Source organism: Gymnodraco acuticeps, unplaced genomic scaffold, assembly GCF_902827175.1.
Source record: "Gymnodraco acuticeps unplaced genomic scaffold, fGymAcu1.1, whole genome shotgun sequence".
In the NCBI taxonomy this organism is placed as follows: Eukaryota; Metazoa; Chordata; class Actinopteri; order Perciformes; family Bathydraconidae; genus Gymnodraco; species Gymnodraco acuticeps.
Genome location: NW_022991582.1, coordinates 405,521 through 429,810, shown reverse-complemented (window position 1 = coordinate 429,810; position 24,290 = coordinate 405,521). Strand labels below are relative to the sequence as shown.

Sequence of the window (24,290 nt, the reverse complement as noted above, 5' to 3'; positions counted from 1 at the left end):
CAGGAAGGAGCTCATATCTCAATGAGCTTGGGAACGCCTCGGTATTCCTCTGCAAATCTTGCTGGGGAAAGGGCCTGTTTTTCTTACCATTTTAACTACGTGACAAGGCGAGGGATAAGAGGAACCCAGTATTTGTGTGTCTTTCACGAGAACAAAGTGACTCAGCTTGTTTGAGAAGATGAAGATCAAGGCTACTTCCTCTTTAGAAACTACTAAAGCAGCTCCATCCAGCTGAGGATTCAATCGTCCAGCTGACTGATCGAAGTGGAACAGATCTCTGCTCGCTCGCCTACAAACACGTAAGTCATAAAAACATATTGAAGAATATATGTTGTGTTTTAATTGATACATTAATACAATTAATACATTATTGTATTTTCATACATTAACGTCTTACTTTTATATTTCTCGTTCTCCCGCTCTAGACAAGATGACCATCGCTGTCTTTATCATCTTCATGGCCACTCTTGCCCTTGTTGATGGTTTAAATTGTCTGACAGACACAAATAAAGATCCGCACGACGAATTTCTTTGCAGATACACCCTTCGGCAAACATTTAACAGAACAGATTGGACTGAATGGAAAAGGTGAGTTAAATGGTTAAGTCAATGCGTTTATTTAGAAATGCATTTGCATAAGATGGAGATTGATATTAACTGCATTTAAAGGCAGGACTGTTTCATTTAGGTACCACACTACTGATTCAGTCATAAGTGTTGTACTTTATCAATGCCATTTACTCTTCAGTGAAACAATGATCTTATTAAACAGGTACCTAACGAGGGTTGGCCTCTGCAATACACCAAGTCACACCTTCATGGACAACTCGGATCTCTTGGCCTGGGAGATCTGTCAAAGCTCTAGATGTGATAAAAATGGGAAATTATGTACCAGTAAGAACCGCATGACCCTGTACTATGTCGAAAACAACCCCGACTGCACACTTACGTCTGTAAATCAACAACGACTCTATGGGATTGTGACTTGTGAGAGACTTGGTAAATATTGCAAACCTGTCGATTTTAGGAGATCTGTCCACAAATACACACAGTGGGTTGCTAAGCCCTGTCAATAATAGAAAAGTTAAAACGTTTTTAGAGGCGTTAGAAGACATTGGAGTCCAGTTCTAAACCTCTGTCAAGCTTAGCTTAATTAGGCCTTTTTTGCTTACATGAAAACATGTTATTTTGTTCTTATGCTGCATTATAACACCTGTTACTTGTTGACCTCGGTCATTATAACTTGTGGCTACATGGGATTAACATCTAGATTCTCGGCTATTTTCAATGTAATCAGAAACTGTACACACACCTGTTTGTTGAAAGTTTATTGTCATCTTACCTCAAAGTGAATTGGTTGATTGTCTATAGTAAACTGTCGGTTATCATCTTTTATAACGTGTCAATTCAGATAATTGTCAGTCCGTGAAAAACTATCAAACTAGACTAAGCGTTATTTGACCCAAAAAGGTCTCACATCAAAGGATCGACCAAAGCACCATAACAAGTTTCCTTTCTTAGAGTTTAATATTCCCCACAGCTGTGTGTACTTTCTCTGTTACTGAAAGTGTTTGTGAAGCTGTATTCAAATCCTGTTTGTGTTGCTCTAAATATTGTCAAATAAATGGCTTGAAGCATCAATCAATATTCTCACGAGTAATATGTACTTTTGTGCGATACAGAAACATTTCCACCTCTTCATTTAGTAGTTTTCTGACTTTCAGCTCATTGTTTTAGTGTTAAGGCAAATGTAAGTACAACAGAGAAAGTAGAAACTATTTGATGAACACTGTCAAGCCTTAACCTTGGTTTATTGTTCAAAAAATATGATAATAATATTTTCATATTTTAGATGTAAGACTAAAGATTAATGGTGACAATTTGTTTGTAATATGAATCGTTTGGCTGCTTTTATTTGTTTTTAAATGATGACTTTTTAATTATTTACATCCCCTTTGAAACAAGGCTCATGTTGCAATGAGGAAATAGTATTTACTTCATATTCTGCCAGGTAACCAATCAGCGTTATTATCCAGGTAATAGAAAATAAGGAAATACTAATATATGTTCTGGAAAATGAATGTTATCATTAATATGGAGTCAAAGATTGAAAATGTTTCAGTATTACAGTGACCTCACTAAACAGATATGTATTGCACCTTTCAACAACATGGCAATTCAAAAGACTGAAAGGGTGTAAGAAATTAAAGACAAGTAACTAAGGGCGACTCAAAAGAAAAATGTATACCCAAAATCATTTAACATTATTCTCCTGATCATCAAAATGGATGCCAAAGGTGACAGAAGTGTGAATATTAATCAAAGATGACATGGACGGTATATTTCTCAACCGGCTGCAGAGAGAAAGGCTGAAGATGAAGACGATGAAGTTGGCCTCCAAAGCACCGGGTCCATGTTATCGCTCATGGACGTTTTGGTTCACAGTTTTTACCTCAACAGGCACAAACCACATTCCAGCTGATGAGGTTTAATGCAAGGACCCCAGGTTCAACTTCTTGTGAGGAACTGACGCTTTCTGCTTGAGAGGAACTTGTTCTTGAATATTTTCACAGATTATGGTTTCAGATTATGATTTCCTGCTCTGTTGCTGTGAAGTTGCAGAGGCACTCTTTTATAAGCAAGATAAATAACATTGCTATTGGAATTTACACTTCTACAATACTAGAAGTGAGTGAGAAATATTTGGAAAAAGAAGAAGAAAAGTGTCAGCATGTGACAAACACTGTATGTATGTAAAGGAGGGGGGAGGGGGGGAAATGTAGGAAGAGAGAAAGGGTTCTTCTAAATCGGGTAGAGAGCGTGATGGGCAATCAAGAGCCAAACTACTCAAGTTTAAAAGGTTAAAATAATTTATTATTGGACATAAAAACTTTAGTAAAAACTAAAACTACACAATCAAAACAATGTCACAAGCGAAAAGGGCTTAAAAGTATTTTATTTAACATCCAGGCTCACGATGAGGGGGGAACACTTCTGCACACCGCCCGCTCCTCCAGCTCGGCTCCCACTCTAAAAACAGACAAACAGCATTCACTTGTCTTTTAAGGACAAATCAGGTCTTTCGTTGGACAGTAGTTACTCACGAAATAAGGGCTCTAAACTCTGCCCTCTTCTGTCCTTGGCTTCACGCTCTGGACTGCCGTTTGTCTCTTGATATGTTCTCTCTGCTCGGCTGCGTCTCCTCCTGTCTTCTTCCTTTGTGCTCCTGCTCTCCTGGGTTCTCTCTCCACTTATAGGTCGGCCATGATTGGCCCCAGGTGCTGCTAATCGTCCCAGTCATCATGGTGGAAGTAGGTTAAAACATTTCAGAATAAAAGCATGCTTAAAAGTAAAACCAGATAAACTTCAACAGTGCAAACACTTCAGAATAAAAGCACACAATAAAATCATAATAAAAAGTATGAAACACACAAAAACCAAGCAATATAATTAAAATACTTCACCATGTGACATACACACCTGGTATTTCCTCACACACAGTAGGTAATGCTTATGGGTTTCCATCTGTGGCACCTGTGACATCTTTGGTCAACACTTGATGGCAGACTTTCTTCATTTACTGTCTATCATTACTACAGAACCCATTGTTTATAAGTCCTGTGCTATTAGGCCTTTTATTAACATATGCCCAATTGGACATTCCTCATAAAATTGCACTTATAATCAGATATTGTCCATCCAGATGTTATTACAATCATCACCGGTGCTATGCTCACAGCATATGATCACTGGTTCATTAATGTATAGGTTATTTAAAATCTGCACATTAAGCTTCAGTAAAAACACCAGGAGAGACCATGAGAAAAGAAAGAGACACATATTTATTTCTCTAGGTATCCTTAACCATGTGTTAATGCATTTTTCTCTAAAAGTAAATGTAGCAGGTTTCATTTCACCACATATCTATATTTCATGTAACATAAACATTTAGTTTTCACTGTTTTTACTTCTCGTCTGTTAAATCATTTTATCATCATGAGTCTCTAAATGTTTCTGTCTACTGATGATCAAGTTATGTATTTAATTCCCTTATTCAACATGTCTTAAGGTATAAAGTGAGAGGACATAGGGTTAGGGATCATTTATTATTATTAAGGGTTATAGAGCTATTTTCTAGATATTTTCAGAGGTTTGTTAAAAAATAAATAATAAAACATGATGGATGTTGTGTTTCTTTATGTGCCAAGATCCTTTAAGGGACAGAGTCCAGTGAATCTCTATCTGAAACAACTCGAGCCACCTTTGCCAGTTTGAGATGAAGCAGGTGAGTTTTGAATACTGTAATGCAAATAGGTTCGCTAGTATCAAAGTAGCACTTCTTGACATTTGAATAAATGGGACCTTCTCCACGTCTTTGTTTCTCGCTCCATGTGTCTTCCACTGATGCATTATCAGGGAGGTTAGACATCTAAGTTGAGAGGTTGTTGCAATGAGATGGAGCTTTGAATTGAAAGGCACAACACTCAATATATTAAGATATTCAGGAAACAGAAAACAAGAAACTCACTGTCAACTTTGCAGCATAATGAATTTATTAAAGCAATGATTGAAGAAGACATTGTTAGACTTGATTTTATGATTTAATGAGCAACAGCTTTGTGTTTCATTACATTTGAACATGTCATGGTGTTAGATATTCAGTTTAAAGAGAGCTCAGAACTTTGTCAGCCCCCCTCAAGCAGGAATGACTACAGAAATACAGATTCTCACATTTCAGTGACCAAAAAACCACTGAAGGTTGTATGATGGTCGGTCCCCCAAACATGCGTGTTTGCAAGCAGGCGCACGTACACCTGGTCTCCTTGAACAAGCTGCAGGAACACTGCGTTTCCTCCATTGTCAGCCCGGTCAGAGGTTGAAGGGAAATCATGTGTATATATAATCAACTCATTGTTCTTGTAGAGCAGTAACTTAGTGCCATGGTCCCATCCAGCATGAAAGAAGATGGTGAAGTAATAAACACCTGGAACCGGGGGCAACAAAGACACCTGTGGAAACAACAGGGTGTTGGTCACATCAATGCATTTTAAGACCTCTAAACAGGATGGGAGTAGTATTACCTGTGGATGGACTGTAGGCACCACCAATGTTTGTAATCAAGGTCCTGTAGATTAAAGTTGTGTCTGTGTTGAAGGGTCCAATGTGATTCTCTCCTCCTCCTGTTGCTGCACTGAATACGACCGTCTTCTTTTCTATACAAAGCAAAACAGTGTAACCATATTATTATTATTGTAATTATTATTTTGTGCAGTATTTACTTATTTTTTTAATCACCCAACATTATTTTACACTGATACCTTTTAATCGTAAAGTTTGACTTTACCTTTGTTCAGTTCAAGAATCTGTTTTTCACGCTCCGTCAGTCTGGTTTCGGTGTCCTTCAGTCTGGTTTCAGTGTCCTTCAGTCTCGTTTCAGTGTCCATCAGCCTTGTTTCACTATCTTCCATCCTGGTCTCCATAACTCTTAATTTCTCACTTACTGCACTAAACTCTCTCAGGAGTTTGCACATGTCAGGAAAGCATTCCTTTGTATCATGATGATAATCTAATATAGTAGTATTACCATCATCCTGGGCTGAAATCAGGCCGCAAAACAGCGACACAATCAGTAAAATGGTCAAACTCATCTTCAAGTTGATACAAAGTCGCTCAGTCCCCGAACTCTGAATGATGGGATCCCTCTGGCTGCTTTATATGTTTATAAATCATGACTTGTTAATTATTTACACCCCCTTTGAAACAAGATTCATGTTGCAATGAGGAAAGAGTATTTACTTCATCTTCTGCCAGGTAACCAATCAGCTTTATTATCCTATCATAAAGCAGGCGATAGAAAATAAGGAAATAGTAACATTTAAAATGAATGTGTTGGGGTCAAAGATTGAAAACGTCCCAGTTTTACAATGTTCTTACAAGACAGATTTATTTGAATTGCACCTTTCAACAACAGGGCAATTCAAAAGACTGAAAGGTATAAGACATTTAAGAAAGGTATTGCAAACAAGTAAAACAAGGCGGCTGAGAAGAAAGAACCCATAACCAAAATCATATAACATATTATATTATTACATTGCATTTAGCTGACGCTTTTATCCAAAGCGACTTACAATAAGTACATTCGACCAGGAAGACACAACCTTGAAAGAAAACAGAATCATATAAGTACATCAGGTTTCATAGAGCCAAACATTTCAAGTGTTACTCAACTGGCTTTAGATAAGCCAGTCCTTTATTAGTATATAAGTGCTTTGTTAATAGTTCTATCGCTCGAAGTGGAGTCGAAAGAGATGAGTTTTCAGTCTGCGCCGGAAGGTGTGTAAGCTATCTGCTGTCCTGATGTCAATGGGGAGCTCATTCCACCATTTTGGGAGCCAGGATAGCAAACCCACGTGTTTTTGCTGATGGGAACTTGGGTCCCCCTCGCAGCGAGGGTTCAGCGAGTCGTTTGGCTGATGCAGAGCGGAGTGCACGCGCTGGGGTGTACGGTTTAACCATGTCCTGGATGTACGAAGGGCCAGATCCATTCGCAGCATGGTAAGCAAGTACCAGTGTCTTGAAGTGGATTCTAGCAGTTACCGGAAGCCAGTGAAGGGAGCGGAGGAGCGGAGTGGTGTGGGAGAATTTAGGAAGGTTGAAGACCAGACGAGCCGCTGCATATATTATGCCAATATTTCTCCCAATAATCCAAATGTATACCAAATGTGACCGAAGTGTCAGAAAGCTCAAAGGACTTTTGATTTAGTTCTGACGACACAAAGAAAAGAACCTGTCACCAAAGCATAATGTGAGAGTTAGCGCTCATGCAGGCCTTGGTTAACAGTTTTAAAAACCACAACAGACAGAAACCACATTCCAGCAAAGGAAGAAGGAACCCTTAATCGTCCCACAGAGGGGACATGTACCATAATTTGACCCCCCCACACTAATTTTACCTGCATGCCGATTTTAAACAAGTCAACCTCTGTACTTTTAGCCGGATGTTTTTAACCCACTTACCAGGTCTTTTACCAGATGTTGTGGGACACAGCCTCGGACACCCCACCGGGGGAGCAGGAGTACATGTTTTAAAACCCCGCCGCATACGCTCTGTGCTTCAGCCGCTGCTCTCTTCTGTCCCTTTTAATGCACTTTCTTTATTTCATTTAAAAAAATGTAACACTGACCAAACAGGGTTTTTATAAACTTGTATTGGTTTTATTACGGGAATTTTGAAATGGTTAAGTCAATACGTTTATTTAGAAATGCATTTGCATGAGATGGATATTCATATTAAATGAAGCTCAGCGCAAGTTCTTTCAGGAAGACTGGATATATACATTCACTCCGCAGCTGCATATAATCAGCTCATCACGCCGTTGTCTATAACCCATTACATTCACCTCATTCTCCAGCAGCCAATCACTGTGCTGCAGCCAAACTTTAAAATGGTTCTCCTCTCTCCTGCAGTCAGCTGTGATTTCAGGTGTGCATTCTGCCCGCCCGCCTCCTCCACATCACGCTCCCTTTCATCACATCCAGTGCCAGGAGAGTTAATCCAAAGACCTCATCATACCTCCTCTTCATCCCATCTCGTCATCAAATCCAGATCTTCAGCATCATGACCAGTGTCTAGACCCCGGGGGGTTCCCTATATGCTCACGGCTGCATTTCCCCCTTTAGATATACCATTTCAGGATCGGGGTCTAATCGCCAAAGACTTAACATTTATCATATGACATGTGTCAATAAATGTTCTTTAAAACAAAATGAAGTCTCTCTTGATTGAACTGCATTTTAAGGCATGACTGTTTCATTTAGGTACCACACTACTGATTCACTCATAAGTGTTGTACTTTATCAATGCCATTTACTTTGCAGTGAAACGATGATCTTGTTCAACAGGTACATATGGGAATATAACCTCTGCGACAGACCTACTCATTCCTTCATGTCGAGGCGCAACTTCCGAAGAAGCATTTCTGTCAACTCGATACATGTGAAGGGAACTTATGTACCAGTGTCCCACTCGTGTATTGAAAAGCAGTTGATAAGATATAAGGAAATTATAATGGGACTTTATTTTTATTATCATTAATATGGGGGTCAAAGATTGAAAATGTCTCAGTTTTACAATGATCTTAAATAACAGGTTTATCTGTATTGCACCTTTCAACAACAGGGCAATCCAAAGGGCTTTGTGTTAGGCTATAAAGACAATATTAGAAAAAAGATATAAAAGGCGACTCAAAAGAAAAATATATCACCAATATATAACATTATTATCCTAATAACCAAAATGGATACCAAATGTGACAGAACAGGCAATATGCTTCGATAAGTGGCTTTATTATTCTACTGTAAAGCAGTTGATAAGAGATGAGGAAATAATAATGGGAAATCATTTGTATTATCAATAGTGTTGGGGTCAAAGATTGGCTTGTGATATTGTGGTAAACCAATGCCTTCCCGTTCATTATCAGAAGTACACCAGACAATCGCCAAACTGGTCAGCTGCACCCTGTCAACCTCGGTAGAGTAGAAACGTTTTTTGCTTACATGAAAACATGTTATTTTGGATATCTGTTACATATTAGAGCCTGGTTATTATAACAAGTTGTTACATTAAGGAGATGACTTGTGATAACAGTATCATATTAAACATATTTACTGATATTTACATTGAGTTATTCTCAAGTCAGAAACGTTACACTTGTGTGTTTGTTGAAACTAAATTGTCACATGATGTCAAAGTGAATTGGTTTCTCTCTGTATTGAACTGTTGGTTATACTTTTCTGTGATGCTTTAAATTCATAGTATTGTTATTGTGTAAAAAACTCTTAAACTCGTGGTTTTTATTAAATTTTACTACAAAATCTGTGTGAAAATGTCTTCAAACCCTGAAGTGTTGCTTTGTATATGTGTTGAATTAATTAATTGAACCTGCATTAATCAATATTTCTTATTTTAACATTGAATTATGTGCTTTTGTGCTATTAAAATATATTTCCTACCATTGCAAGTCTTTAGAGTTTCTATTGTATTTGTTTGGTCATTTCTATGGTAGATAAAACAATTTTCATTTCTAAAACTCCAACTGTGGATGATAACAGGTAATGATTTCCTTCCCTGATGCTGTTAAGCTGCAGAGTACCTCTTTCTAAAGCTTTGTAAATACGGTTGCTATTGGAATATTCTAATGAGCTATGGGTGATACACTACAAGTGAGCAATATTTGCAAAGTGTCAGTGTGAAACGTAACTACAGCTTATTTCTCTAATACAGAATAAGTACTGCTTGGGTTTCCATCTGTGGCACCTGTGACATCTCTGGTCAACACTTGAGGGCAGACTTCTTCATTTACTGTCTATCATTACTACAGAAGCCTATGTCAAAAAGGTATTTACAATTAGGAACATTATTAACATACTGTATGCTGCACTTATAAATGGATATACATTAACAATACACCGACGCTACTTATTTCTTTGGGCCTTATGTTTAATGTTGTACAAAGATTGTTTTAGGTTCAAGGTTTAATGGATATTGTCCATCTATGCAAATGCAGCAGCAAGGCTTTTAACTTGCATACGGAAATATGAGCACATTTCCCCCATTTTGGCTTCGCTCCATTGGCTGCCAATACATTTTAGGATTCATTTCAAAATCCTTTTATTTACTTTTGAATCCCTAGGGGTGTTGAAAGCAGTCTTCCATTCATCCCCCTCCCTTATCCTTACCAAATGATACGCATTTCGAAGATCAAGTTCAGTACAAATCTTTGCATCCTGTAATAGTTCAAATGCTGAAGAGATAAGAGGAAGGGGGTACCTGTTCTTTATGGTGATGTCATTTAGCCCTCTGTAGTCGACACATGGACGAAGAGTCTTATCCTTTTTGTCGACGAAGAAGAAGCCTGCTCCAGCCGGAGAGGAGGAAGGCCGAATTATCCCGGCAGCAAGGGAGGAGTCAATGTATCTCTTTATTGTTTCCCTTTCGGGGCCAGACAGGGAGTAGAGATGTCCCTTAGAGGGAGAGGTCTCAGGGAACAAGTCAATGGAGCCGTCATAGGGTCGATGGGGAGGCAGGGTGGAAGCACGAGTCTTATTGAAAACCTCTTTCAGGTCCCGGTAACAGGTGGGCACCCTGCTAAGATCCGGAAAATCAGAGTCTGCTGCAGCTTGGAGAGGGGTAGAGACAGCAGTAGTCAGGGCAACAGTCACATGGGTGGAGGGCAAAGGTCTCTCTGGAGCAGGGGCAGAAGGGAAACATGTGGCCAAACAATCCTTATGCCAACCCAAAACTCTCCCGGTGGACCAGTCCATGTGGGGATTGTGTTTTACCAGCCATGGGTAGCCCAAAATAAAAGGGTGTGAAGGAGAGTTAAAAAGATGAAAACTCAGGGATTCAGTGTGGCCGTTAGCGATGATTAGTTGAAGGGGCCGAGTACGGTGGGTGACTTGGCACAATTTGCTACAAGAGGCCTCAACAGGGGAACAAAATTAAGTCCAAGTCTCTTGGCTAATCTCCAATCAATGAAACTCTCATCTGCTCCAGAGTCAATTAGAGCAGCATGAGACAAAGTCTGAGTAGGAGTAATTAGCTGAGCAGAGGTGAGAGTACAAGAGGGACAAACAGAAACAGTTCGGCTCACCAGGACCCTCCTACTTACTGATGAGCCTGGCTACAAAGTGACCCCTCTGTGAGCAGTAAATGCACCTCCCCTCCCGTAGACGGCGCTGGCGCTCCTCAGGAGTCAGCCTTGCTCTTCCCAACTGCATGGGTTCCTCCTGGGCAGTAGGCGGCGCTGGAGAGTCGGTCGTCTGGAAACGCTGCTTGGGGAAAAAAGGACTGGCCTGAGACTGCCCTCTCTGACCGGGCGGAGAAAACACAGCTCTCGACTTCTCCCTTTCTCTCTCTACGAGGCGAGTGTCAATTCTTATTGCCATAGCAATGAAACTATCCAGGTCAGAGGGAAGCTCTAGAGGAGCCAACTGGTCCTTGATGGGGCCAGACAGCCCATGGCGAAAAGCGTCGAAGAGGGATGAATCATTCCAGCCGCTGTCTGCAGCCAAAGTGCGGAACTCCACGGCGTAGTCGGAGACACGCCTCCCTCTCTGGTGTAAATCCATTAGAGCTCTCGCTGCTTTCTTGCCTGGAGTTCTGTGATCAAATACTTTGCTTAAAGTCTCTGTAAAACCTCTCAGGGAATTACAGACTGGGGAATCTCGAGCCCACTCCGCCATAGCCCACGCCTCCGCTCTGCCGGTGAGGTGGGAAATGATGTAGGCTACCATAGCCCGTTCAGACTGGAAGGAAGATGCTTGCAGCTCGAAGTGCAACCCACACTGGACCAGGAACGCACGACAGTTATCCGAGTCTCCGGAAAAACGCTCTGATCTGGAGAGGTGAGGAACCGAAGGCAGCGGTGTCGGCATGGTGGCAGGAACAGGACCTGGAGCTGTAGCCGGATCCGACGCAAGAAGCGGAGTAGCAGAGCGTTGTAGATCGACATTTGCCACCAGCTGCTGGATTTGATCTGCCAGCTGGCAAACCTGGCTGCCGATGGAGGACTGGAAACCCTCATCACGCTCTGACAATTCTCTTACTCCCTGACAGACAGCGGTAAGTTGTTCAACTTGCAGGTTAACCCTTCTCTTGCGTTAGGTCATACCACCTTCCCATGATATTTTCGGTCAAAATTGACCGGTGTGTTTTGCACAGTGATATCTCTGGAACCCCTTATCCAATGTTGATGGTTGAAATCTCATTTGAACAGTCAAAGAAAGTAGAATCAAGGGATGACAGACAGAATGACACCAGGGGTGAATTTCATATTCTTTTTGGCAGTAAGTTCAAAGATAGTGCTTATTTTACATTACTGTATATTATAAAAATGATTGCAATGTAGGCTGTGTTTACTGTAGATGGACATGATTTAGTTAGTGTTGTAGCTGAGATTCCTCCCGTTCCAATGATGTATGGGATGTATTGATTTGATACAAGCAAGCCAGTGTTCCATGTCATAGTCCGACCCACCGGTGGGCCCATCAAGTTCAGCATTCACTGTGATGAATATAAAATAAGACACTGATGCTGTTTTCCCCAATGAACATGTATTGAAAGAGAAATATACCATAACAGAACATGTGTGTGTGTGTTCACTTGTGTTCACACTAGTGGTGCACGATAATTATCGGCCCGATAATTATCGGTCCGATATTAGGAATTATGACGTCATCCCGATAAACCCGATACCAGTATTAATAGCCCGATAATATACAATATATTTTTTGGGTAAAAAAAAAGAAAAAAATACTGCGGTGTGGGTGGATTGGGATGAGGGGCGCTTGTTTTTCACTCGGCTCCTCCCGTTTTGCCAGTACTGTGGTATTAGTGGTTTAAAGGAAGAGGGGAGTTTTTCACAAATCCAGCGCTCCCTAACTCATGCCTGGCTGTGACGTAAATGGTGTGCGGCCGTGAAGCCAGGACAGTAAACAAACATGTCGCCGGTAGTATGGGACTATTTCAAAGTTTCAGAGTTAGATAGTTCGCTTGCTATTTGTATTAACAAATGCAGAAGTTCCACGAGGAGGGAAAAAGGCAACGAGCTATAATACTTCCAACCTGATGAGTCACCTGAAACATCGCCATCGCTACGATGGTGTGTTAAAAGCGTACGAAGACGCCTGCGCTGCTAAACTAGCGGCGAATCCAAAGCCAGCTGCAAAGGCACCGGGGCTTTTACCTATCGACGAGGCTTTTGAAAAATGCAAGAAGTTTACCAGAGACGACCCCAGGGCTAAAACGATCTCTAACTTCATCATAGAAATGATGGCGCTTGACGAGAGTCAAAACTGTTCTTGGCTTTGTTTTGTTCATAGTAGTAATGCTCATGTCATTTGCTCACTACTAGTCTTTTTTTACCACCAGGTGTGCAAAAACTACAGGTACATTTAATATATATATATATTATATTATTATCGGTTATCGGTATCGGTCTTGAGAAGCAGGAAGTTATCGGTATCGGTTTCAAAAAACCAATATCGTGCATCCCTAGTTCACACACATAGTTGGTAATGCAAAATGGTGGAATGTCACCTCAGGCTCCTCTCCCTCAGGGGCCTCTATCTCAGGCTCCTCTCCCAGCTATGTGTTTCATTACATTTGAACATGTCATGGTGTTAGATATTCAGTGAGCTTAGAATTGTTCAGCCACCCTCAAGCAGGAATGACTACAGAGATACTGACTCTCACATTTCAGTGACCAGAAAACCACTGAAGGTTGTATGATGGTCAGTCCCCCAAACATAGGAGTTTTCAGTCATGAGCACGTACACCTGGTCTCCTTGCTTCAGCTGCAGGAACACTGCGTTTCCTCCATTATCAGCTGTGTCTGAGGTCGACCCGTGATCACTGGTCGTGAGCATTAGTTGATTGTTTTTGTAAAGAAGTAAGTTGGTGCCATGAGTCAATCCAGCATGAAAGAAGATGGTAAAGTAATAAACACCTGCCACCGGGGCAACGAAGACACCTGTGGAAACAACAGGGTGTTGGTCACATTTATGTCTTAATAAGTCAAATCACAAATTACCATTAACCACTTTATTTTTATTCTATTGCTTTTATTGCCTCAGTAAAAAATATATATTATGAGACAGGAAGTCAGTTTATCTTTTCAAAGTAAATAAATAACTTAGTTTTACCTGTGAATGGACTGTAGGCTCCACCAATGTTTGTGATCACGGTTCTGTAGATTAAAGTGATGTCTGTGTTGAAGGGTCCAATGTAATTTCCTCCTCCTCCTGTTGCTGCACTGAATATCACGTTGGTTTTTTCTGTAAATACAAAACATGCTGATCACACATATTTGCGGGTTCTTACGAAAAACTAGTCAAAGAGTCATTTGTTTCTATATTACTGAGACTTTTTAATGGATGCTTTACCTTTGTTCTTCAGTTCAAGAATCTGGGTTTCACTTTCCTTCAGCCTGGTTTCCATAGCTCCAAATGTATCTCTCAAGGCACCAAACTCTCTCAGGATATCCCCCATGTCAGGATCGCATGACAGTGTTTCATTGGCATTACCATCATCCTGGGCCAAAGTGAAGCCGCTCAACAGCAACACAAACAATAGACTGATGCCATCCCTTTTTATGTTGTTTAAAGGTCACCTGTTAAATGTTAACATCCCATTCTACAAGTTGCTTTATTATCCTATGGGTAGCAGTTGATAAGAGACGAGGAAATAATAATGTAAAATCATTTTCATTATCATTAAAATGGGGGTCAAAGATCAAACATTTCTCAGTTTTACAATGATCTTACAAAACAGGTTTATATGTATTGCACCTTTCAACCACATGGCAATTCAAAGGGCTTTGTGTTAGAATTTAAAGACAATATTGGAAAAAATAAACAAAAGGCGACCAAATATATCACCAAAATCATATAACATTATCCTTCCAATCATCAAAATGTATACCAAATGTGACAGGAGTGTCAATATGTTTCTAATTAAAGATTTCTAAGCTGTCTCAACTGAGGTAGTGTAACCAATGTATAACTTCACTTGTTTATATTTCAGTAAAATCATTGTCCATACTTTATTTGTAAAACTTGTCACTGTCACTTTATTTTTTAGATGCTTTTATTTTGAAAAGTACGTTTTATTTTGGTACTCTTGGTACCGGCACATTTCTGCAGACTCGCGTTGCTTTCCTCAGTTAGCTTCAGGCCCCACTGAGGAGAAGTAAGTGGAACGAGTGGTGTCATAAATGTTGTATTTTATATGTTAATAGATTGTTTAATGTTACACTTCACACAAGCCAAACCTATTTGCAGTTAATATCTATATTTTGCCGTGTGTGACTGTAGTTTATATAATGTGCAGCGCTTCAAACAGTGTTTGGGAGCTTTCTAAAGTTTAGCTATATGCTAACCTAACATGTGCGTGTTTTCTTCCACTGAAGGTGTGAAGTTAGAAAGCTGATGAAACCATTTCCTGCTTTAATTATTATATTCTGTTTTGCACAGGTATGTGGGTATTCTTTTTGTATGTTGTAACTGTAAATTGTATTGTTTGTTATGTAAGTGTAAATTAATGGTTATATTTCAGGGTTTCCCACACATAGACTATACTGGGCGGGCCGCCCAGGTATAATAACGGCCGCCCAAGTATATTTCGCGACCCATTTAGTTTTTTTTTTTTTTTTTCAAATTTTTTTTTTTAATGTTTTTTTTTTTTTATTCGTCCGTGACCACGACGCCATCTGCGATCGATTAACTTGTAGACAATGATCCCTCGCTCCCTTGCTCTGATCTCGCCTCCTTCTGGCCTGTTAAGTGGCCTGCCTCACACAGGGTGACTGGCTGTCCACATGATGCCGACATGGCCACTGTCATACAGATCATAAATCAAAGCCCTTGATTGGTCTCTGTGTGTCATTCAAGCTCGGGATAACCTCAGCTCAGGTGAGGTAAAGCACTCTCTGAGTGTTTAGATAGTTAACTTAGTCTAAGTTCTCAGTGGGTCTCAAACGGTGTGGTCACCATTTATGTAAACACATATTTCCATTTGAGAGGGTAGTGATTGGTCTAATGCAGGGGTGCCCAACCTTTTTTGAACCGAGAGCTACTTTTAAAGTTGCCAGTCTGCCGAGATCTACCAGTCCAAATAGAGAGGCGTAGCCATTACTACCAGGTAAATACACACTTCTACTTGTATAAAACTGACCTTTGTACGATGAATACTTCATAAAATACTGCAGATCCTTTATCTTACCTCTTTCTAATCTACACACATACAAGTATTTAACTGAAGTTACACAACAGTGTTGTTGATACGGAGTTGGAGTTTATTCACACGTCACTACAGTGGGTAATGTTTAAGAAACATTGAACCGTGCTGCCACATATGACACAGGAAAACAAGAAAAGACTCTGAACCCTTTCTTTGCCATTATATACAAATAGTGTTGCTACAAAAGTATAAATTAGGCTTACTAATAAGACAACTCAGATCTGAAGCTACACAGGAATCTGCTGCCAAAGTGCAATAAAAAAGACACAATTAATAGAATCAAACCCTTTTTTTGTTGCATTTTAGTAGAGTATAAAAATAAATGCCTTTAAAATAGGATGCAAGCAACACCAGTTTCTGAACTGATAGACACCCCTGGTCTAATGGATAGTGAGGTGGGCTGAAGATCGGAAGGCTGTGAGTTCAAATCCCGCCAGGAACACCACCACTAGTGTGCCCTTGAGTAAGGCACTTAGCCCTTAGTTACTCCAGGGAGAATGTCCCTGTAATCGGTCATTATAAGTCGCTTTGGATAAAAGCGTCAGCTAAATGAAATGTAATGTGATTTGTAAAATATGCATGAATAAATAAATAAAAAGTTAACTAGGTGAAAAAAGGTAAGATACACTTTTAAAACTTGTTGAGAGAAAACTAGTCTTTGCTGCTGCCTCAAAGAGGAGGGGGGGAGAGGAGGGAGACAGGAGAGGCTGGTTCAGGAGCACAGACACACTCACAACTATAAATGAACCAAAAATAAATTAATAAACAAGTTTCAGTGTTTTTTTCATATTGGAAATGGTATGTTATTGGTTATGGCCTTGATTTTATGATTATTGAAATGTATACAGTTCTGTTTCATATAGGTGTTTCCATAGATCTAGTCTCTTTATTTTCCCCTCAAAATGCACCAGATTGATGCATTTAACTCCAAAATAAAAAATAAAATCTTACCGGGGGGGCATGCCCCTGGACCCCCCTAGAGGATTTGAGGTCGACCCCCACTAAAAATCACATGGATAGGTTCCTAAATACATTAATAAATACATTTATTTTTTTAAATAGTAGCCCATTTCCATATGTTTATTTGTGGGTAGTAGATTTAAACTATAGGGCTATCATTATGGACCCTGCCTGTACCTGTTCGCTCTGCCATCGCGTGAAGGGTCTGCTAACAAGCGACCAACAGAAAGGTTAATGTTGTTGCACGTCACCTCAACCCCCCCCGCTACCACCACCCCCCAAAGTATATTTCAGATCTGTGGGAAACACTGGCAGTTAATGGACCAGCACCAGAGGCATTCCCATACACACAGGCGTTGGAGCTGTTCTTCATGAAATCCCAGAAGGATGAAGTGCTCTGACAAACAGTGCCATCTTTGCGCAAAATGATTATACCGGAATGAAAAGTGAATAAATAATGTTGTTAAAACTTTTTTTTTTTTTTTCGCGCACCCCCCCCTTCCTTGCCACCACCCGCCCAAGTATATTTCATATCTGTGGGAAACACTGTATTTGTGTATATTGGTTTACAAGGAAAAACTGGTTTGCCACCATGGATAGATGTATATCTGTTAATTGTATTATTTAGAACTCTGTATACTTTCCTGAGTTAGCTTCAGGCCCCACTGAGGAGAAGTGTGAAGTTAGAAAGCTGATGAAGCCATTTCCTGCTTTAATTATTATATTCTGTTTTGCACAGAGAATAAATCCTGGTTGGCAAGAAAGAAGTCGTTCTCATTTACACAACATAACACAACGCCGAGATCACATGTGGCGTCAAACCAGACCGGTTACAGTAGCACAAAGAACTTTTGATTTAGTTCTAACTACACAAACGCAAAACCTGTCCAATTCTCTTTTTCAGTCAGTGTCTGTTTTCCTGATGGGATGAGTGGGCCCGTGTACCTTTGATTTATTAATTGAAGTAATTTCAGAGTGACAAAAAAAAGAAAACCAGTCATTTGATCTATTTGGCAATTATTTTTAGTCCAATAAACATGCTTTTAAAATAACCCTAATTCAACATGTTTTACGGTATACAGTGATAAAATAGGGTTAGGGATTATTTATTTAGGGTTATAAAGTTATTTTCTAGATATTTCAACAGGTTTTGAAAAAAGAAAGAAAAAACATGATTGATGTTGTATTTCTTTATGTGCCAAGATCCTTTAAAGGACAGAGTCCAGTGAATCTCTACCTGATACAAACCAAACCACCTCTGCAAGTTTGAGATGAAGCAGGTGAATTTTGAATACTGTAATGCAAATAGGTTTGCTAGTATCAAAGTAGCACTTCTTGACATGGGACCTTCTCCACGTCTTCGTTTCTCGCTCCATGTTTCTTCCACTGATGCATTATCAGGGAGGTTAGACATCTAAGTTGAGAGGTTGTTGCAATGAGATGGAGCTTTAAATTGAAAGGCACAACACTCAATATATTGAGATATAATGCTTGGCATTGGCGGAGGAGATCTGTCCCATTTTTCATGGGCGCAACCCACATACTCAGCTCTGCTCATCATCCCACAAATGCTTGTTCCTCACAAATGTGACACTATTTGAAAGGTAAATAAACGAGAGGGGTCTGCCTGCAGGTCCCCATTCTCAGGACAGTTCCGGTGTAGGCTCCACTCTCAGGACAGGAAGTGACGATTCTGACGAAGATGTTTTTTTCCCCGCCCCCCGAAGGACTCGTCTGATGGAAGTTTTCAAATCACTCATCGCTCACCATGCACTTTGGGTCGGCCTTGGTTAAGCCCTTTCGATGAATACATCACATTGTGACCACGGACCACTATTGCGGTAAGCATGTTGTAACTTCCGGTTGTTGTTGTCATCTCCGGGTATCCCGTGTGCCTGTTCTGTTGCTGATAGCTTATTATCTTAACTTAATCGATCTTTTTAAAACTCTTGATCACGGCAACTGCCTGACGTTGTAATCACACGTTACTACAGCTTAAGCTCTCACAACTCTCCTTCTCTTAGCGACTGTAACTCCACAGTTGCCTACACTCTTTTCGGGTTTGCTAACGGTAGCTACTTTAGCTTGATAGCTAGCCATGGCTCTTTCCCCACCCTCGCGTGCTATTTCCTGCTCTAACTGTCTCATGTTTGGTTACTTCCCTACCTCCTTTACTGGTACCGATACATGTGTTAAATGTAGTATAGTTGTTAGGTTGGAGGCGGGAATCATAGCCATAGAAGCCTGGCTCTGCATCTTAGAAAGTCACTCAGCTACAGTTAAGCCCATGTTAGCCGGTGCGGACCGGCAAAAGGTAGCTCCTATTAGCCGTCCCCCGGCAACTCCCGAGCAGCAGGGAGACTGGGTGACTGTTCAGAAGGGGCATAACGCGAAACCCGCAAGTCCCCACCAACCCGTTCACGTATCTAACAGATATTCCCCACTCAGCGAGACACCCGCTGAGAAGCCAACTCTGGTTATTGGTAGCTCTATTATGAGACACGTGAATTTAGAGACCGAAGCCTCCACAGTCACATGCATTCCGGGGGCCAGAGCGGGCGACGTTGAGGCGCATCCTAAACTGTTGGCTAAAAATAAACGTAAATACAGTTGAATTGTTATTCACGTCGGTGGTAATGATGTTCGTTTACGCCAATCAGAATGCACCAAACTTAATGTGGAGTCGGTGTGTAGTTATGCTAAAACAATGTCGGACACCGTAATCTTCTCTGGTCCCCTCCCCAATCTGATCAATCATGACATGTATAGCCCAGGGTTGCCAACTTTGGGTACCTGGCTGGAGTGAGATTTTGATATCATGGGTGTAATTACACATAGGCGCACGAAATGACTGCTATCGTGTCAGCAGTGGGAACTTAGTATATATATATAGGATATATATACAATATATACAAATACACAATATTGGATACAGACTATAAAGGGCACAACGTTTCATTCACTAATGAAAGTCAAACACATATTGTGTGCCTGTCGCGATAAGCAATTAATTGACTTATCGTACGATAAATAAAAATGAACTCGATACATTTACATTTACATGAGGATGTGACTAGCAGTTAGAAAGGATGTACTTGAATTATTATTATATATTATCATTATGTCAGTGGTCTAAAATGATACAACGGTGCCGACAATATTATCGTTTATCGCAATAATTTCCGGGAAAATGTATCCAACAAAATTAATTATCGTGAGAGGCCTATACATGAAACACACACACACACACAAATCTACAGACTTACTCCAAACTGCCAAACATATTAATTAACACACTCTCACTCTCATATACTCTTTGACTCTATGTTGGCCTAGTAGAACAATAAGCAGCAGACTTTTACTTTTTTATAATTTCTACTGGATCTTAGATCTGCGCATGCGCAATACGAGTATTTTTGTTGGGTAATCTATGGTAGGGCTAACCCATACAGTGGTGGGGCTCAAGTCAGTATTTGCAATGTAATTACATACACGCTCCCCTTGACAGTGAAACGCCACGCGTGAGGTTTAGATTATTTCCCTGTCTCAATCCAAATTGAACTGGATGAAATAAAAAGGCACATTTGTCTTGTAGTAAATAAAAAGGGCGACCTGGAGCCAATCCTGCAACTTCCCCACAGGTGAAAGAGTTGACTTGCTGAAAACCCAACCCCTGCAGGGGGGTCTGGGGGGATTCTCCCCCAGGAGATTTTTTGAAATACTAACATAAAATACACATTCTGGTACTCTCTTGAGAAGAAAAATAAATAAATCTATTAAACATTTCAGGGCTTTATGGACTTAATCCATGACAAACTGGAGTTGAGACCAGGAGGCGGAGTCGCAGTCTTACACGCTTCTCTGCGCTCTCTCCTAGGCAGTCATCCATGGGAATCCCGAACCCAATAAAATACCCAATATTAACGGTGTGTGTGTGTGTCTACCCAAGGACAAGTTAAGGTAAAACCTAATAGAGGTGTCATACATAATAACCTAATAAAAGTAAATGTAACAACGACTACAGTGCAACAAAACAGGAAGATTAAATGTGGTCTCTTAAACATAAGATCTCTAGCATCTAAAGCAATATTGGTAAATTATTTAATATCAGATTATAATATTGATATATGCTGTCTCACTGAAACTTGGTTGAGACATGAAGAATATGTCAGCATAAATGAGGCCACTCCACCCAGCCATATCAATACTCATATTGCCCGAGGCACGGGCCGAGGAGGTGGAGTTGCAGCCATCTTTGACTCAAGTTTACTTATCAATACTAAACCAAAATTAAATTATACCTCCATTGAAAGTCTTGTTTTTAGTCTTACGCATCCGACCTGGAAAACTTTGCAGCCAATCTTATTTGTTACAGTGTACCGTGCACCAGGTCCTTATTCAGAATTCTTATCTGAATTCTCTGAGTTTTTATCAACTTTGGTTCTTAAAACAGATAAAGTAATTATCGTAGGTGACTTTAATATTCATGTTGACGATGATAAAAATAGCCTTACTGTTGCATTTAACTCTATATTAGATTCTGTTGGTTTTTGTCAGTGTAAATAAACCAACCCAATGCTATAATCACACTCTCGACCTTGTTCTGACTTATGGTATTGAAATTGAGCAACTATTAGTCGAACCGCATAATCCTGCTTTATCCGTCCATTTCTTAGTAACTTTTGAAGTACTGTTACGAGACTACAAAGCATTAGTCAAAAGCTCCTGCAGCAGAAACCTATCTGTTAGTGCTATAGCCAAATTTAAAGGTGACATGTCATGCTTTTCCGGTTATTACCCGTCCCCTTGTGTGTTATGAAGGTTTTTATGCATGTAAATGGTGTGCAGAGTCAAAACCCTCAAAGTACACCATGTAGCGAGTAAACTCTAACGGTACGTCCACACAGCAGCTTTAAACAAATCTTCCAACGCTTCCAACGCTTCTCTGCCCATTGACTTTGAATGGGGATGACGTCACTTTGCCTCACTTTTCGCCGAACTGCATTGTGGGGGAGCGAAGCGAAGATTTTCAGGATTTTCAGGATTCAAAAGTGGAGCAATGTTCAACTTTTGAAGCTGAGCTGGAAGCGTCAGCCAATCAAATCCCGTTTATGCAAATCTGACAGTACAAGCGCTAGCCAATCAAACCACGTGTATGCTGGGAGAGCCAGACCGCAGTTCTGTTCCTCATATTCCAAACGAGAAATTACGGTAGCAAATCACCCGGTTCTTTACGACCAGACTATTTACCGGGATACAAACCGGAGGAACCAGGCATGGAGGGAGGTGGCAGAGACAGTGGGTGAAACTGGTAGGTTTTCGCCTGTTTGGGGAGTTTATATATATATATATTGCTCGCATAAAATCCCTGGGGTTTTTTGCTTTGTATGTCGGTGGCGGGAGATTCATGTGATTGGTTGTTGGTCGCGTTGCTCGCAAAAAATCCCCAAGCTTTCAGACACGCCCAGCTCCAAGATTTTTTCAAAGCTGCTGTGTGGACGTACCGTAACACAGAAAATACCTCCCCAAAATGCCTCGTTGGAGATACGTCACTGTCCATTTGATTCTTCCGGGTACATCATGATGTCATGTCGTCCCCGGAACTAAATGGACCAATCCGTGGAGCCGTTACGTTACGTCCGCGGAGCCGTTACGTTAAGCCCCCGCTGACTGGTCCAAATTGACCAATCCACGGACTTCCTCACACACTCAGTGCAGGCAGCTCTGCTGATTTCTCCTCCCTGGCTGCAGGCTGATAACAGACAGTTGGGATCGCGGCAAAATTCTCTCTGCAGACCCATTCTCTCTGCAGACCCATTCTCACAGCGTTTATCAACCCTTTTCTTACTCAATATCAAGCCACACTTATTGTTTTTACTTCGGCTGTGACTTTGTGTGTGCTCAGGATGAGTTTGGCTGTGTATCGCTAAACATGGAAATCACACCTCCACGGAGCTCAGCGTGATTCACAACGTCCCGACTGGTCCCGACCAATCAATTCAATCAAGCCTGATGAAATTAATCATCTAAATAAAATTCACGGCTGCCTCAAGGACTTAAAAACGTGGATGACCTTACATTTTTTGATGTTTTTGTATTGTACTTGGCCCGAAGAATCTACGAAACAAATTATCTAAAGATATAATAACTATGGATGGCATTAATTTGGCCTCCAGTGAGACTGTAAGGAATCTTGGTGTTATATTTGATCAGGATTTATCCTTTAACGCCCACATAAAATCAATTTCAAGGACCGCCTACTTCCATCTACGTAACATTGCAAAAATCAGGCATATCTTGCCTCAAAACGATGCAGAGAAACTAGTCCATGCATTTGTTACTTCAAGGCTGGATTATTGTAACTCCTTATTATCAGGGTGTACCAAGAAGTCAGTCAAGTCGCTTCAGCCGATTCAAAATGCTGCAGCTCGTGTACTAACCAGAGTTAGGAAAAGGTACCACATTACTCCTGTTCTGGCTGCCTTACACTGGCTCCCTATAGAACACAGGATAGAATTTAAAATTCTTCTTCTCGCCTACAAAGCCCTTAATGGGCAGGCGCCATCTTACCTTAAAGAACTCATTATACCCTACTGTCCTACTAGCAGGGCTGGGCATTTTCCCGGTGGGCCGACGTGCCTTTTGGGCCGACACGTCATTTTTTTTTTTTTCTGAAGTCCTGGCCCATAAAACGGGTAGATTGGCCCTCTGTTTAAATGTTTTTAGTAATTGACACTGGGCCGGCCCAATCAAATCTTTAATCACCTCCCCCTTTGGGCCGCTCGGTGTGCATCATTAAATCACGCCCCCAGGAGGTGAGCCGGCCGTTGAAGCCAAACTGCCTTTTTTTTCGAGAAAAAAAAAAGTTCGAGTTAGAAATGGCGAAGGCGAAGGCCAAGCGAAAAGGGGGAGCAGAAAAATTGCGGGCAAGAAAAAAAGCAGGCCCTTCGTGCTGATGCTGCCACTTGTGTCAAAATAACCGACATGTTTAGTACAGGTGCAGGTCCATCTTCTTCTAACCCGTGGCCGATATTGGTGGTGAGGAAGATGATTCATTTCATTTCAAACCTTGATGAGAGGGAGAGAGATCAGCGCGAGTGGGGAGAGGGAGGAGAACTCGCTATAAGCAGAAGCTAAGAAAATTAGGAAAAGATTATTATTAAGGTTATGATACTCTGTAGTTCTGAAACGATGAATATCCCTTTGATGAAGCACTAATAAGACAAATATTATAAGAGAAACATTCGTTTGCCTACAAGCTAGTAAGCTGGCTTTTTTAGGTTTTCCCTGGCAAGTTAAAATATAGCTTAGTGGGACTCTGATACATTGTCTCATTGAAAGTTAACCAACATTCATGAACAATTACTGTCAGCTGGCAGCTTGTTTTGTTTAGTTTATTTACTTATTTGGTTATAAGGGCAACAGTGGTCTTTTGGGACCTGAACAATTTTTTTATAGTCAGCTTTTTTTTTGTGGTAGTTTTGATTGACAATATATAGAATGAATAATATAGAAATAGATAAAAAATGGA

The 24,290-nt window shown here is 40.6% G+C and overlaps 1 protein-coding gene, 1 long non-coding RNA gene and 1 pseudogene across 2 annotated transcripts; 1 reads left to right on the top strand and 2 right to left on the bottom strand.

Annotated features, from left to right (window-relative positions):
- The first annotated feature begins 248 nt into the window (after positions 1-248).
- On the top strand, positions 249-1,647 carry LOC117533739. Its single transcript, XR_004567107.1, has 3 exons — positions 249-299; positions 426-588; positions 773-1,647. It is a non-coding gene; the product is annotated as an uncharacterized LOC117533739 (long non-coding RNA).
- Positions 1,648-4,727: 3,080 nt separating this feature from the next.
- Positions 4,728-5,648, bottom strand: LOC117533706 (annotated as a pseudogene).
- Positions 5,649-13,251: 7,603 nt separating this feature from the next.
- Positions 13,252-23,377, bottom strand: LOC117533714 (complement C1q-like protein 3). The gene is made up of 4 exons (XM_034197609.1): positions 23,354-23,377; positions 13,945-14,092; positions 13,705-13,836; positions 13,252-13,532 (listed from the first exon to the last, which is right to left on the bottom strand). Exons 1-4 carry the CDS (start codon positions 23,375-23,377, stop codon positions 13,252-13,254), a joined length of 585 nt encoding a protein of 194 aa, XP_034053500.1.
- Between the last annotated feature and the right edge of the window lie 913 nt (positions 23,378-24,290).

Coding starts and splice junctions, on each gene's coding strand:
- LOC117533714 (XM_034197609.1), bottom strand. CDS start 23,377: ATGCCCAGCCCTGCTAGTAGGACA. Junction 14,093..23,353: donor CCAGCCCTGCTAGTAGGACA/GTAGGGTATAAT, acceptor ACTTTGGCCCAG/GATGATGGTAATGCCAATGA. Junction 13,837..13,944: donor TCTTGAACTGAAGAACAAAG/GTAAAGCATCCA, acceptor TTGTATTTACAG/AAAAAACCAACGTGATATTC.